This window comes from Furipterus horrens, unplaced genomic scaffold (genome assembly GCF_987537825.1).
Source record: "Furipterus horrens unplaced genomic scaffold, mFurHor1.1.pri manual_scaffold_13, whole genome shotgun sequence".
Classification (NCBI taxonomy): Eukaryota; Metazoa; Chordata; class Mammalia; order Chiroptera; family Furipteridae; genus Furipterus; species Furipterus horrens.
The window spans coordinates 39832845-39846922 of NW_028327183.1; the positions used below are offsets into that span (position 1 = coordinate 39832845).

The 14078-nt window shown below is 47.4% G+C and overlaps 1 protein-coding gene across 1 annotated transcript; it reads left to right on the forward strand.

The window, feature by feature from the left end:
• Nucleotides 1-281: 281 nt before the first annotated feature.
• Nucleotides 282-1729, forward strand: LOC149994643 (syncollin-like). Its single transcript, XM_090259688.1, has 2 exons — nucleotides 282-693; nucleotides 1566-1729. Exons 1-2 carry the CDS (start codon nucleotides 299-301, stop codon nucleotides 1573-1575), a joined length of 405 nt encoding a protein of 134 aa, XP_090115814.1. The 5' UTR covers nucleotides 282-298; the 3' UTR covers nucleotides 1576-1729.
• The last annotated feature ends 12349 nt before the right edge of the window (nucleotides 1730-14078 follow it).

The following is a 14078-nucleotide window of genomic DNA, read 5'->3' on the forward strand; positions in this document are numbered from 1 at the left end:
GTTACCCTCTCTGTTGCAAAACGCTGTCCTCAAGGCCTGTTTATTGACTTCCTTTTTAATGCTGTTTGCACAGAAAATCTTAAGCCGCTACTTTCATACAAATATGCCCATCTTGGATTTCTGGGTTGTGGGTTTGCGACCTGGGTTAGGAAGGTCTCCCAGTTCCTGGGGAAGGGGGCGCCCTCCCCTCCCCTCTCCTCCCCTCGCCCTCCCTCCCGGAGTCCTAATCTCTCAGCTTCTCACTTCCCACGGGTCAGGAGCATAAAAGCCCGCAGGGGACGTGCCTCACAGAGTCACCATGTCCCCGCTGTGCCCACTGCTGCTGGCCCTGGCCCTCGTGGCCGTCCCTGGCGTCCGAGGCGCCTGCCCCGCGGCTGCCGACCTCAAGAACCCCGACGGGACACGGACATGCGCCAAGCTCTACGACAAGAGCGACCCTTACTACGAGAATTGCTGCGCGGGCGCCGAGCTGGCCATAGAGCCGAACTCCGACCTGCCCTTCCTGCCTTCCGGCTGGACGAACATCGTCTCCTCACTCGTGGTGGCCCCGCGCTGCGAGCTCACCGTGTGGTCCCGCCGGGGCAAAGGCGGCAAGTCTCGCAAGTTCACCGCCGGCTCCTACCCGCGCCTTGAAGAGTACCGCCGGGGCGTCCTCGGCCACTGGTCCAACGCCATCTCCTCCATCTACTGCAGGTGCGGTCCCGCCCGCGTCCGTGCGCGCACCGCGCGCTCAGCTCCGAGCCCAGCGCCCAGCCGCACCACCGGGCCCGCGGGCTTGTCCAGACCTCTGAGCCCCTGGCCCATATTCGGAGTCCCTAGGCCCAGTCCTGGAGGTCCCCCTTCTCCCTCGCACCCGCGCCTCCCCCCGCAAGCCCATGCCTCTTGGGTCTCTCAGACTCTGTTCTGGAATTCCCAGACTCAGAAGCTGACCCACCACCCGCTCCATTCTGGGAGCAAGCCGCTCCACCCTTCCTGCGCCGCCCACCTGCCTACCCACCACAGCTGCACTCTGTAGGGAAGGCCACCCACTCCAGAGTGGCCAAGCCTAGCTTGAGAATAGGGAACCATCAACCCCCTCACCTTGAGACCCCAGAAACAAAGCCAGTCCTCCCCCCCTACCCAAATCATCAGGTCCCAGAGCTTCCTGGGGTCTCCCAGACTCTTAAGTCTGACCTAGACCTCAACACCCCTGACCCAATGCTAGGAACACCCTATCTAGTACTTATGCTCCCCACCTACCAACACCCTCTAGGACAGCTTCAACCCTAGAAACCAGAGCCAGAGCCAGACTCAATGGGGAGGACCCCGAGCCCACCCTGCACTCGTGTATCCAAACCCACAGACTCTGGGGCCTAGCCATAGCGCCCTCCAAAACCGCCCCACCTGCCCCCATTATCCCCAAGAGCTCCAAGAGTCCTCAGCCCCTAATTCCCAGGCCAGGACACGGAGCTCTTGGAGTTGGAGTCCAGCCCCAGATGTCCACCTCATCTCAGGTTTAGAACCCCCCACGGCCTGGTGTCGGAGCCCCTGACACTTCCTGGTGATATTTTTTTATTCTGTTGCAGGTGTTACTGATGCCTTAGAAGCTCCTCATCTCCAGCTACAAAGTGCTGAGCCCTTCACCTGGCCTGTTCCTGGGGCCTGCTGAAGGTCCCAAGTCCCAAATGGAGAGAGCTTTCTGCCTGCTCCCCGACCCTGCCTTCCCTGCAATACAGCCCTTATGACTCCCCCTGCCTGCCATCTGCTTGTGCTTGGGACCCAAGTTCACACAGGACAGGGATTGGATGGGAGACAGCAGGGTGGTTATGCCAGGATCCGCCCATACCTGTGAAAATGCCATGGATGGGGGCACACCCATAGATTCCGACATGGATTTAGGTGTGCACAAAGACACAGAACATGTGTGTGGCATGCAATGGTACTGCAGGCTGATAGTTAAACACTGATATGCTTCCCACACTATTTGGTAGATAACCCTTCCCTGAGTGCCCCTCAGCTGTCTGGCCTGCCAGGGACCTTCAGATTCAGGATTCATGTGTGAGACAGCAGGTGGCCTTCTAGTACCTGCCCCAGGCTAGAGCCAGGGTCTGCTGCTAGATGTGGCCTGAGCCTAGGACTTGTGGGTTGTTAAGTATTTTCAACCCTCCTCTTCCCAACACATGGAAGACACTTTAGTTCAAATTTCCGTATTTCTGCAAATTTGGATTTGCCGCTTATTCTCACCCCCACCCCCAGGGATAAGGGTCCTCAATGAATACCTGGGTCTGGGGGCTCTGAGGAGAAGCTAAAGAAGAGAAATGAGGACTTGGGGGGAGGAAGATATCGGGACAGCTCTGGGGGGTGACAATTTGGGTTTGAAGAGAGAAGGGGAATTTGGAGAGATTCTGAGGGTTAAGAAATACAGGGAAAGAGGTAGGTGGAGATGCTAAGAGACCATAAACTGGGGACATGTGACAAGATTAGAAGGCCAGGGAGGCACAGAAGGGAGATGAGTTGGGAGGAGCTGGGGGTCACATATTAGAGGATGTGGAAAAAGAATAGAGGATGTGGGAAAGGAACTCCATTAAGTTCTAAGAAGCAAATTGGGGACATACTCAGCACCCTTGGGCACGTGTCAACAGAATTAATTGAGCACCTACTATCTGTTAAGCACTGACTCCAGAAGAAGTGCCCCCTGTCCTCATGGAGTCCAGAGAGTGCAGGGGAAATGCTAAATAGTCAGACATTCAAGGATGTGTGAAGCTGTCGAGGACCCAGCAGGATCAAGGGGCCTAGGAGGTGGTAAGGGATCAGGGAGAAGCTGCAGAGCCCTGAGGTATTAAGGGATCAGGATGGTGCTGAACCTCAGGGAGGTGCTAAGAGAACATGGTGGTGCTAAGGATTAGGGAGAAGCTAAAGGTCAAGGAGGAGCTAAGGGCTGGGGAGGAGCTCAGGATTAGGGAAGAGCTAAGGGTCAGGGAGGAGCTAAAGGTCAGGGAGGAGCTAAGGGTTAGGGAGGAGCTAAAGGTCAGGGAGGAGCTAAGGGTTAGGGAGGAGCTAAGGGTCAGGGAGGTGTCAAGGTGCAGATAGATGAGACAAGGGGCCAGTATGGCCCAGAGCCAGCCAGTCACTCACTGAACTGCACAGAAATGGAGTAGTCATCACCCTTGTCCGGTGCAGCCCACCAGGCTCCAGCAGGTTCTTTGTCTTGTGCAGGAAGTGGACAAAGCACACACCAGGGCTATAATGGCGGAACATGTGGGACACCTATGGCAGCACCAGGGTCAGAGAGAAGTCCTTATTAGGGACCCATGAACCTTGCTCTCCTCCCTCCTCCCTCTGTGAGGTCTTGGGACATGTCTGCGTGGCAACTAGGGTAGGGAGTCTCACCTGGATCCCAGAGGTCCAGGGGGCCACATGGTACTGGGCTATGGTGGTGTGGCGGTCAGCTGCCAGCCCCAGACGTGCAGCTCATAGACACGCATGTCCAGCCGGCTGTCCTCATACCTGGAGGTGGGATCCAGGCCTTCAGCCTCCACTGCCGCCCAACATCCTGACCCCAACCTCTGGCCCCAATAGCCATTTAACACACACTCACTGGCACCCATGCTGTGCACCTGGGCTGGGTGGTGCTGGCAGCACAGCAGTGACCAAGACATCCCCACGCCCTGCCCTCACAGGATTCAGTGGGGGCAGTAGATCTGTCACCAGGCAGTGACAAGCATGAATGGTCAGGGCCAGGATGGGACCTGGCCAGGGAAAGTTTTCCTGGTGGAGCCATGTTAAACTGACTCCTAAAGGATAAGGCGGAATTCGTCTTGAGAAAGACAAGCATCTGTGGAGGAAGGAAAACCTCAGGCCTGGCACATTTCAAAACCTGGAAGTGTCAGCGAGAAGGGGCCATGGGCAGGGCTGGGTTCTCCAAAGGCAGGAGGGTCCTGGTGGGGAGCTCACGCCAAAGGGGAGGAGGGGGCGAGACTTACACTTTGGGGAGCCCCTGTGTGCAAACTGGTGGGGCAGAGGCACGTACCAGTCCATGGCCGTGATGTCTGGCTGCTCGTCATCAAGCAGCTCCTCCCATAAGCCCTCAGCCAGCAGATCCACACACTGCTGCTTCACCGTCCAGCTGTGAGAGAGGGCACAGGGGTGGGTGTGGGGGGCGGACTCTGGACCTGCTGGCATTCTTGGGCAAGCAGCAAAGAAGTAGCAGAGCCTGGATCCCCCCGTGGACATCTGTGATCCTTAACACATTCTCACCCAATGTCCAGAAGCAGGGCTCGGTTTCAAGCAGAGAGATAGAGGCCTGGGGGATTCCTCCCTCCCAGGAATAGAGGCTCAGCAGAGGAATAATAATAGCTGCTATTATGTATTTATTTTTAAATCCTCCACCAAGGATAACTTTTATTATTGATATTAGAGAGAGAGAGAGAAAATAACATCAATTTGACAGAGAAATATCAATCGGTTGCCACTCTTACATGCCCTGACCTGGGATCAAATCCAAAAGCTAGGTATATGCTCTGCCCAGGAATCGAACCTGCAACCTTTTCATGTAAGGGACAATGCTCCAACAAAATAAGCCACCCAGCCAGGGCAAATAGCTGCTATTTATCGGACACCTACTATGTGACTAGAGCCTGTGTTGCATGTTTTACGAGCGTTGTCTCTGGTTACTAACTCTGTTTACAGAGTAAGAAAGTGAGGCCAAGAAAATGAGGCCCAGAGAGGCAAAGTCATTTTCTCCAGACAACACAGTGAGGAAGGCTAGAGGAGGGGATCAAACGCAGGCCACCGGGTTCTGGGCACTCACCTGCGGTTGTGCTGGAGCTTCTCAGTCCCAATGTTCCACCCTCGGAAGTTGCCTGCCAGGTGGAGGAGCAAAGGATTAGAACGTGCTTGGTCTTCAGGACCGCCCCCTCCCCTAGGGCCCATCCACCAAGCACTCAACCAGAGTCTCCAGGGCCTGCTTTGTGGGACCAGTAGGGGGTACTGGCTCATAAATGTCGATGCCTGAAATGGGCAGGTGATAGAGCTTCAGGCCTGCTTTCCCCAGGGCTGCTCTGGGAGGGCAGGAAGCTGTGCCCCACCTACCAGGCCAAGCCAGCCTGGCAGGGATCAGTAAGTCAGGGCCAGGGTGAGACCTGAGAATGTCCTGGGGGAGAGGGGCAATGTGCATTTTGGTGAGAGAGAGAGAGAGGTACAGAAAGGCATCAAGAAAGAGATTTAGAACATAGGCAGAAGGGGAAATGGAGGGAGAGAGTAGGAGGGAAGGAGTGACAGGGTGATAAAGAGACTCAGGGAGAGATAGAGACATAGAAAGGGACAGAAAGAGAGAGAGACAGGGATGCAAGGTAAGACAGAGAGTCTCAAGGAGATAGAGAGGCACAAGTGACAGAAAGAGGCAAAGAAACAGAAACAGAGATAGAGAGACAAGGAAATAGATGGAAAAGAAAAGAGGAGACAGATGGTCTGGGTAAGCTGCTCTGGGGGAAAGAAGACAGCCAGTGAAAGCCCAGCTGCTCCAGCTCTGGCCAAGGCCATCAACACCGCTTCTGCACCTTTGGGGTAGAGCAAGTGCAGCAGGATTCCATAAAGTAACTGCCTCAGAAAGACCAGCTTCCACATGTGTGTGTAAGTGTGTGTGTGTGCACATGTGCATGTTGATGGAGTTGGACCATTCTCTCTCGCATGTCCTTGACAGAAAGGAATCATGCCGTAGCAGAAGATTCAGGACCATGGAGAGTGACACCCATTGAACCCCTCTGCCCCATCACTGAAGTTAGGCAAAGCCTCTACAGGTGTCGGGATTTGGGAATCCTCTGGGCAAGGGGCAGCCCTGGACCCCGGCAGATGCACTCACTCACACAGCATCATGCACACTTAGAGTACTGAGTATTATGGGGAGAGAAACAGCTGCGTCTGTTGTGGCCACATTGTATTTCCCAGTGATGATCACAGGCATACTTTCATCTCACATACGCTGCTGCAATGGGATGCTGCTACTCCACCATCAAGGGTAAGTTTTATTTTCCCCACCCCCTCAAATCTGGGCAGGGTCAAGACTGCTTGGACCAATAGAATACAGTTTTACTTCTGGGCGTAGACCTTAACAAGCCTTCAGATTTCACTTCCTGTCCCTTAAACACTGCTCTGATAGCAGCCAGCCCCCAGGTTAAAAGTTCAGCTACTTAAGATCTGTGGTGCTGTGAAAAGCTCAGGTCACATGGAGAAGCCACTTGTAGATGCTTGGCTCACCACCCATGGTAGGGCTCCCAGACAACAGCCAGCCATGTGAGTGAGTCATCACTGACATCCAGGTCAAGTCTTCAATCAAGTCCCAGCTGACATCTGACTGCAACCCTGGGAGAGACCCCCTAGGGAGATTCATTCACTTGAGGGTGCACAGGACAGGGAGAATGTAAGACAGGGGTAGGTGAAAGGAGGCTGGCTAACCATCCCATGGATAATAATTACCAACTCTGGGCAAACTATTTTGGAAAACCCCAACTATTGGAAGGCACTGGAGAGTAACCGGAAGCAGGCAGAAACTGGAGAGGATCCAACCTTGCAAAGAACAGGACACATCATGTGAGACTAAGTTGATATGGCTTTTCCTCTGGGGACAGACCTCTGTTCGTGTGACAAAGGACAGCTTGAACTCATCAGGAAACCAGTCTTTGACTCAAGGTCTTAGACACCAGAGTTTGGAGCTGTTAGAGCAGCTGGAAATTGAGAAGAGAAAGCCCAACATGGAGGGAGTCCTGAAAAGAGAGGACCTATGTCTGTATATAAATTACCCTTGAATATTCAATGTATTGAGAGAAAAAAGAAAGCTGTCGACATGAGATTCTTTTTTTAAACTTATTTTTATTGTTTTTCTATTACAGTTGTCCCATTTTTCCCCCATTGCTCCCCCCCACCCAGCCCACCCCTTCTCCCACAGTTAATCCCCACCCTGTTGTTCATGTCCATGAGTTATTTATACTAGTTCCTTTACTAAACCCTTTCCCTACTGACCCCTCTTCTCTCCCTCCCCTTCTCCCCCCTGGTAACTGTTACTTTGTTCCTTGTTTACATGTCTCTGGTTCAATTTTGTTCATTTGTTTGTGTTGTTCATTAGTCTCCTGTATTAGGTGATATCATATGGTATTTTTCTTTCATTGCCTGGCTTATTTCGCTAAGCATAATTCTCTCTGGTTCCATCCATGTTATCACAAATGGCAGGAGTTTCTTCTTTCTCTCTGCTGCATAGTATTCCATTGTGTAAACGTACCACAGTTTTTTGATCCACTCATCTACAAGTGGGCACATAGGCTGTTTCCAGCACTTGGCTATTGTAAATGGTGCTGTTATAAACATAGGGGTGTATAAGTTCTTTTGAATTGGTGTTTCAGGATTCCTAGCGATGGAATTGCTGATTCAAAAGGCAGTTCCATTTTTAGTTTTTGAGGAAATTTCATACTCTTTTTCATAGTGGCTGCACCAGTCTGCATTCCCACCAACAGTGCACGAGGGTTCCCATTTCTCCACATCCTCGCCAGCATCTGTTGTTTGTTGATTTGTTGATGATGGCCATTCTGACTGGTGTGAAGTGGTATCTCATTGTGGTTTTTATTTGCATCTCTCTGATGACTAGTGATGTTGAGCGTTTTTTCATATGCCTATGGACTCTCTGTATATCCTCCTTGGAGAAGTGTTTGTTCAGGTCTTTTGCCCATTTTTTAATTGGGCTGTCTGTCTTCTTGGTGTTAAGACATGTAAGTTCTTTATATACTTTGGAGATCAATCCCTTGTCTGAGGTATCATTGGCAAATATGTTTTCCCATATGGTTGGTTCCATTTTCATCTTGCTGATGTTTTCTTTTGCTGAGCAGAAACTCTTTAGTTTGATGTACTTCCATTTGTTTATTCTTTCCTTTATTTCCCTTGCCTTAGAATATGTATTGGTGAAAATATTGCTACATGGGATATTCCTGCCTATGTTTTCCTCTAGGACTTTTATGGTGTCATGGCTTACATTTAAGTCTTTGATCCATCTTGAGTTTATTCTGGTGTATGGTGTAAGATGGTGGTCTATTTTCATTTTTTTTGCATATCCCTGTCCAGTTCTCCCAGCACCATTTGTCGAAAATGATCTCATGCCATTTTATATTCCTTCCCTCTTTGTCGAATATTAGTTGACCATAAGACTGGGGTTTATTTCTGGGCTCTCTATTCTGTTCCATTGATCTATATGTCTGTTCTTATGCCAATACCAGGCTGTTTTGATCACAGTGGCTTTGTAGTATAGTTTGATGTCAGGTACTGTGATTCCTCCTACTGTGTTCTTTCTCAAGATTGCTGTGGCTATTTGGGGTCTTTACTGGTTCCATATAATATTTGAAGTATTTGTTCTAGGTCTGTGAAATATGTCACTGGTATTTTAATAAGGATTGCATTGAATCTATAATTCGCTTTGGGTAGTATGGACATTTTAATGATGTTGATTCTTCCCATCCATGAACATGGTATATGCTTCCATTTCTTTGTATCTTTCTTAATTTCTTTCTTCAGTGTTATGTAATTTCTCGAGTACAGTTCTTTTATCTCTTTAATTAAATTTAGTCCTAGGTACTTTATTTTTCTTGTTGCTATAGTAAATGGGTTTTTTTTTCTTGTTTCTATCTCTGATTTTTTATTGTTGGTGTACAGAAATGCCTTTGATTTCTGAATATAGACTTTGTACCCCGCTATTTTGCCAAATTCACTTCCTATGTCAAGTAGTTTTTTGGAGGAGTCTATAGGGTTTTCTATGTACACTATCATGTCATCTGCAAATAATGACAGTTTTCCTTCCTCTTTTCCAATTTGGATGCCTTTTATTTCTTTTTCTTGTATGATTACTGTGGCTAGAACATCCAACACTATGTCGAATAGGAGTGGAGAGAGCAGATATCCATGTCTTGTTCCTGATTTCAGGGGGAATGCTTTCAGTTTTTGTCCATTGAGTATGATGTTGGCTTCAGGTTTCTCATATACAACCTTTATTATGTTGAGGTATGCTCCCTCTATTCCCATTTTGCTGAGTGTTTTTATCATAAATGGGTGCTGTACTTTATCAAATGCTTTTTCAGCATCTATTGATATGATTATGCAATGTTTTTCTTTCATTTTGTTTATAAATCCCTTACTATGAGTGTGTTGCTGTTGATATCCTTCTTGTAGTATTCCAATATTTTTCTTATATGGTTGGGTGCTCCAATGTTGGGTGCATATATGTTTACCAGGGTTATATCTTCTTGACAGATTGTTCCCTTAAGTATTATGAAATGTCCTTTGTCTCTTTTTATGGCCTTTGCTGTGAAATCTGTTCTGTCTGATATAAGTATTGCTACCCCAGCTTTTTTTTTTTTTTTTCATGTCCATTTTCTTGGAATACTTTTTCCCATTCCTTCACTTTCAGTCTGCGTAAATCTTTTGTTTTGAGGTGTATCTCTTGTAGACAGCTTATATGTAGGTCATGTTTTCATATCCATTCTGCTACCCTATGTCTTTTGATTGGAGCATTTAATCCATTTACATTTAAGGTTATTATTGACAGGTATTTATTCATTTCCCTTTGTACCTGTGTTCCTCTCCTTCTCTCTTTTTCTCCTTTTTCTTAAAGCATTCCATTTAGCATCTCTTGCAATGCTGGTTTAGTGGAGATATTTTCTTTTAGTCTTTCTTTGTCTGTGAAACTCCTTATTTCACCTTCCGTTTTGAAAGAGAGCCTTGCTGGGTAGAGTAGTCTTGGTTGTAGGCCTTTGTTTTTTATTGCTTGAAATATTTTTTGCCATTCCCTTCTGGCTTGTAGTGTTTCTGTTGAGAAATCAGCTGATAGTCTTATCAGAGCTCCCTTGTATATTATTTGCTGTTTTTCTCTTGCTGTTTTTAAGATTCTCTCTTTGTCTTTGAATGTTGCCATTTTAATTATGATGTGCCTTGAAGTGGGCCTTTTTGGGTTTATCTTCATTGAGACCCTCTGTGCTTCCTGGACTTACATGATTTTTTCTGTCATTACTTTTTCAATCAGGTTTTCTATCCCATCCTCTTCTTCTTCTCCTTCTTATATCCCTATGATACAGATATTGTTTCATCTCATGTTGTCCTGTAGTTCTTTTAAACCCTCTTCATTCTTTTTGAGTATTTTTTCATTTTGTTGCATTGTCTGGAAATTTTTTCTATGTTGTCCTCTACCTCACTGATCAATCCTCTGCTTTATTTAGCCTGCCTTTGATTGTTTCTACTGTGTCCTTCAGTTCAGAAATTGTATTCTTCATTTCTTCCTGGTTCTTATTGATTGTTTCTATGTCCCTTTTTATGCTGGTGTAGTTCTCAGTACGTTTCTTGTAGCTTCCCTGGAGTTCTTTGTAGTTCCTTTGGAGTTTGTTGTAGTTTTCTTTGAGTTTTTTGAGCTCATTGAGCTTCCTCATTACTATTGTTTTGAATTTCATGTCTGATAGGTTGCTTGCCTCTATTTCATCTACCACTCCTTCTGGGAATTCCTCCTTTCCTTTTGGTGGGGTGTTGTTCCTGTTTGTTGGGGTGTTATTCTACCTCCCTCTTTTGTATGACTGCTCTAATTTGTTTCTGCTTCTTTGATTGATCTGCTTTTATTTTCTGTCTTCGTGGTGTGACCTTCTTGTATACAGTTGTTGAGCTGCTGCCTCCAGCTGATGCCACTTGGAGGGGAGTAGTCTACCTAAGAGATTTCTCCCGTAGCACTGGGGGTGATTCTGGACTGGGATCTAATCCACTGCTCTCCCAGCTCTTTCTCCAGAGCCAGCACCCAAACCTTTCTACAAAGTGCCTCTAGTTCACTTCACCCTCCTTTGGCCTCAACCAAGGGCGAGTGCACTCCCTTGAGCAGGCCAGGGGCAGGTTGACACGTTGCGCACTGGGGCAGGCAGGTCCAAGGCTCTTCCGCACACCCACTCGCAGCTGGCAGTGGGCTGACTGGTTGCGCACCTGTACGGGCGGCCCAGGGCGCCTCTGCCCACCGATAGGTGGGTTGGTTGCATGGCTGAGCAGGTGGATCAGGGCACTTCTGTGTGCGTGCTCGTGTGACCGAGGGAGAGGGTTGGGGAATGGGCAAGTGCGTTTCTGCACCTGCATTCCTCAAGAATCTTGCCCCACCCCTAGCCTGCAAAAAAAATCAAAAGAGAAAAAGAAAAACACATTCACACACATACAAAAGTATGCTGTTCCTTGCCTCTCAGAGCCACATGCCATATGGCCCACTCCTGGGTCTGCCAGTGGACAGAGCTTCGCTCTCCACCCAACTCCTCTCAGGGGGAACCTAGGGTCACTAAAAAATCTTTGCACACAGCCAGCTACAACTTGGGGAGGCAAGCCAACCAGAAATTTTGTCTCATCTCTTTCTCTCCCACTATCCTCACCAGCAGGTTGCTCCCAGATGGTCTTCTCTGATCCAGCAGTGCCAAGGCTCAACTCCTGCCAGTATCCAGATGTTAACTGAGGTGTTCTATCCGCAATTAGTCCAAACAACAGACAGGTCTCTGAAGCAAGGAAGCGCAGCCTCCCCTCACTCCACCACCATCTTTGGTTCTCCCCAACTAGATTATATATCCACTGAAAATGTCCTAGAAATTGAGGTCAAAGTAAAATGGCTGCTTTCGTTTTTGTCATTAAGCAAGAAAGCACAAAGATGACAAGGACGGCCTTGCCAGGTCCTTTAAAGGAACCATTCATAAAGGGCTGAGATCACTTACACTCATATGACTTTCCATAAGGTACTACCATACAGGTGTAGGAATGGTTGTAGAGTACTCTTCAATCCACTTATAATTCAGGGCTTCTCCAAGTTAAGGAAGAAGAGGAGAATAACTATAGAGACAGCTAGCTGAAATCTCTACCACTCCTGCTTTCTGGACAATTATATGACTGTGTGATGGCTGGAGCTATGGCAGGCACACTATGATCATGAGGGGAGACAGTACTAATACACTGAGGATGGAGGATCAGCCAGATATAAAGAGCCTGGATTGACTATGACATCATGCCCCCTAAGCCAGCACTGTTCAAATCTAAATATTATGTGAGCCACATATGTAACTATAAATTTGTTAGTAGCCACACTTAATAAGCAAAAGAAAATATGTGAAATTATTTTCACATATACTTTATTTGATCCAATATAGCCAAAATATTATCTCAACATACAACCAACATAAAATTATTAATGAGATTTTACTTTTTTACAGTATAAGTAAAAATTATGTACATACGTCCATCTATTTCCTAGCTTTGTCCATTCAGGGGAAGTAGAAGCAACAATGTCCCTGTAGCAATCAGCCCACATAGACCCAGATCTTGGTTTCTTAATACTGTTCTCCACTTGAAGGAACCAGAGCTACTTGGAGAAATGGTTGGTTAAGAGATGAGGCAGAAGAAGTACAAGATGAGCCTGAAACACCTTAGTCCAGAAAGCAAGAAGAGGCTCAAAGATGATGGGGACACATCAAAGGACACAGGAACCATACTGAAAGGGTTCCCATTGGCCTACTCTAGGACAATTTGAGCATCAACAGAAATTATAGCAAAGAAGTGTAATCCACTGAAGTCAGCATTCCATGCTGTTATGCATCAAGTGGTAAAAACATAAATGAGGGAGGAGAGCAAAGCTCCTCCTAAGGGTACGATGCCATGGATGATGCCTCCTGGATGTGTGCTTAGCTCCTTGCTCAGGTGGTAGCAGTCTGAGTGGCCAGGTCCCCAATAACACCAGGCCGCAGATGGTGGTCACTGTGATTGTGTGTTTGCTTGATGTCATACTGCAGCGACTTGGTCTTTCCTGTCACCAGCCAGTCCAGACATCAGCCTCCTCCAGCGCCTCTTTTCTTACCTGCCAAAATCTTCAAATGAGATTAACAGAAATACTGAAAACAGAACCAAGTTATGTATGTTACATTCACGTTTAGAATGACGAACAGAGGGGATGGCGCATGGAGGACTGCCCAGTGTCTTGAATACATGCCTGCTGCCCTCCTCTGGCTACTGCCGGCCTGAATGCCAGCAACTCTGCGGATGTACTATCCTGATGTGAGCCATGACCTGGGCTCTGCTCTGGACTAGAAGGAGACAGTTGGCACCAGAGGACCAAAGCTGTGACCAACTGTGTAAAGTCCCAATGCAAGACTAAGACAGCATCTCCTGGGGACATTTTGGCCTTGGCACATAACTATGAACAAAGACAACTCTGGCCTGAGGGAAGGACCTGCTGATGCTGCCAATCCCAGTGGCCACAGGGCTGAAACCAGGTTTGGTTCTCACTATCTCTGCAGCTGCTGCCGATGGGAATTTGCAGCCCACAATGAACTGGATTCAGTCAGCAACCGCTAAAGCGGGCTTAGAGGCATATTCGCCTTCAACTGAGCCTCAAGATTTTTCCAGCCCTGGTTAGCGCCTCGACTGCAGCCTGTGAGACGCAGTCAGAGGGTGTGGGTAAACCATGCTCAGGTACCCAGCCCGCAGAAAATGCAACACGATGTTGTTTGTTTATCACTAAGAATATAACACTTTTTCATGAAGCAATTGCTAACTAATACAAAGAATATAAGAATGGGAAAAAAAGAGTAGAATGCCAATGAATAAATGTCTAAAAAATGGTGAAATTATTTGATAACTGACAAACACCATCGAAGGATCATTTTAATGATTGGGTCAAGGTTTGGGAAGCAACAGGTATCTGTATAGTTTCAAAGACTCTCCAGATACTTGTTATGAAGAGAGAAATAGTAATTGTTCTACAGTGGAGAAACTTTGCAGGTACCATCTGAAATAAAATCATTTAATAACTTTTTTCAATTCTAGGGTATATTTTATACTTAGTAGCACAGATCAACTTGTACTTGGCTACATTTCAAGGGCTCAGCTATATGTGGCATGTGGGCCATATTAAGCAACACAGTTTTAAATGCACCATACTGTCTAGACTTCCCATCATGCACAATGATAAGTGTTATTATTAAAGCATGTTTATTTCATTTACTTACAGCAGAATGCATCTAAATAATCCATTCACATACCCTTGAAGGGAGCACACGGACACACACACG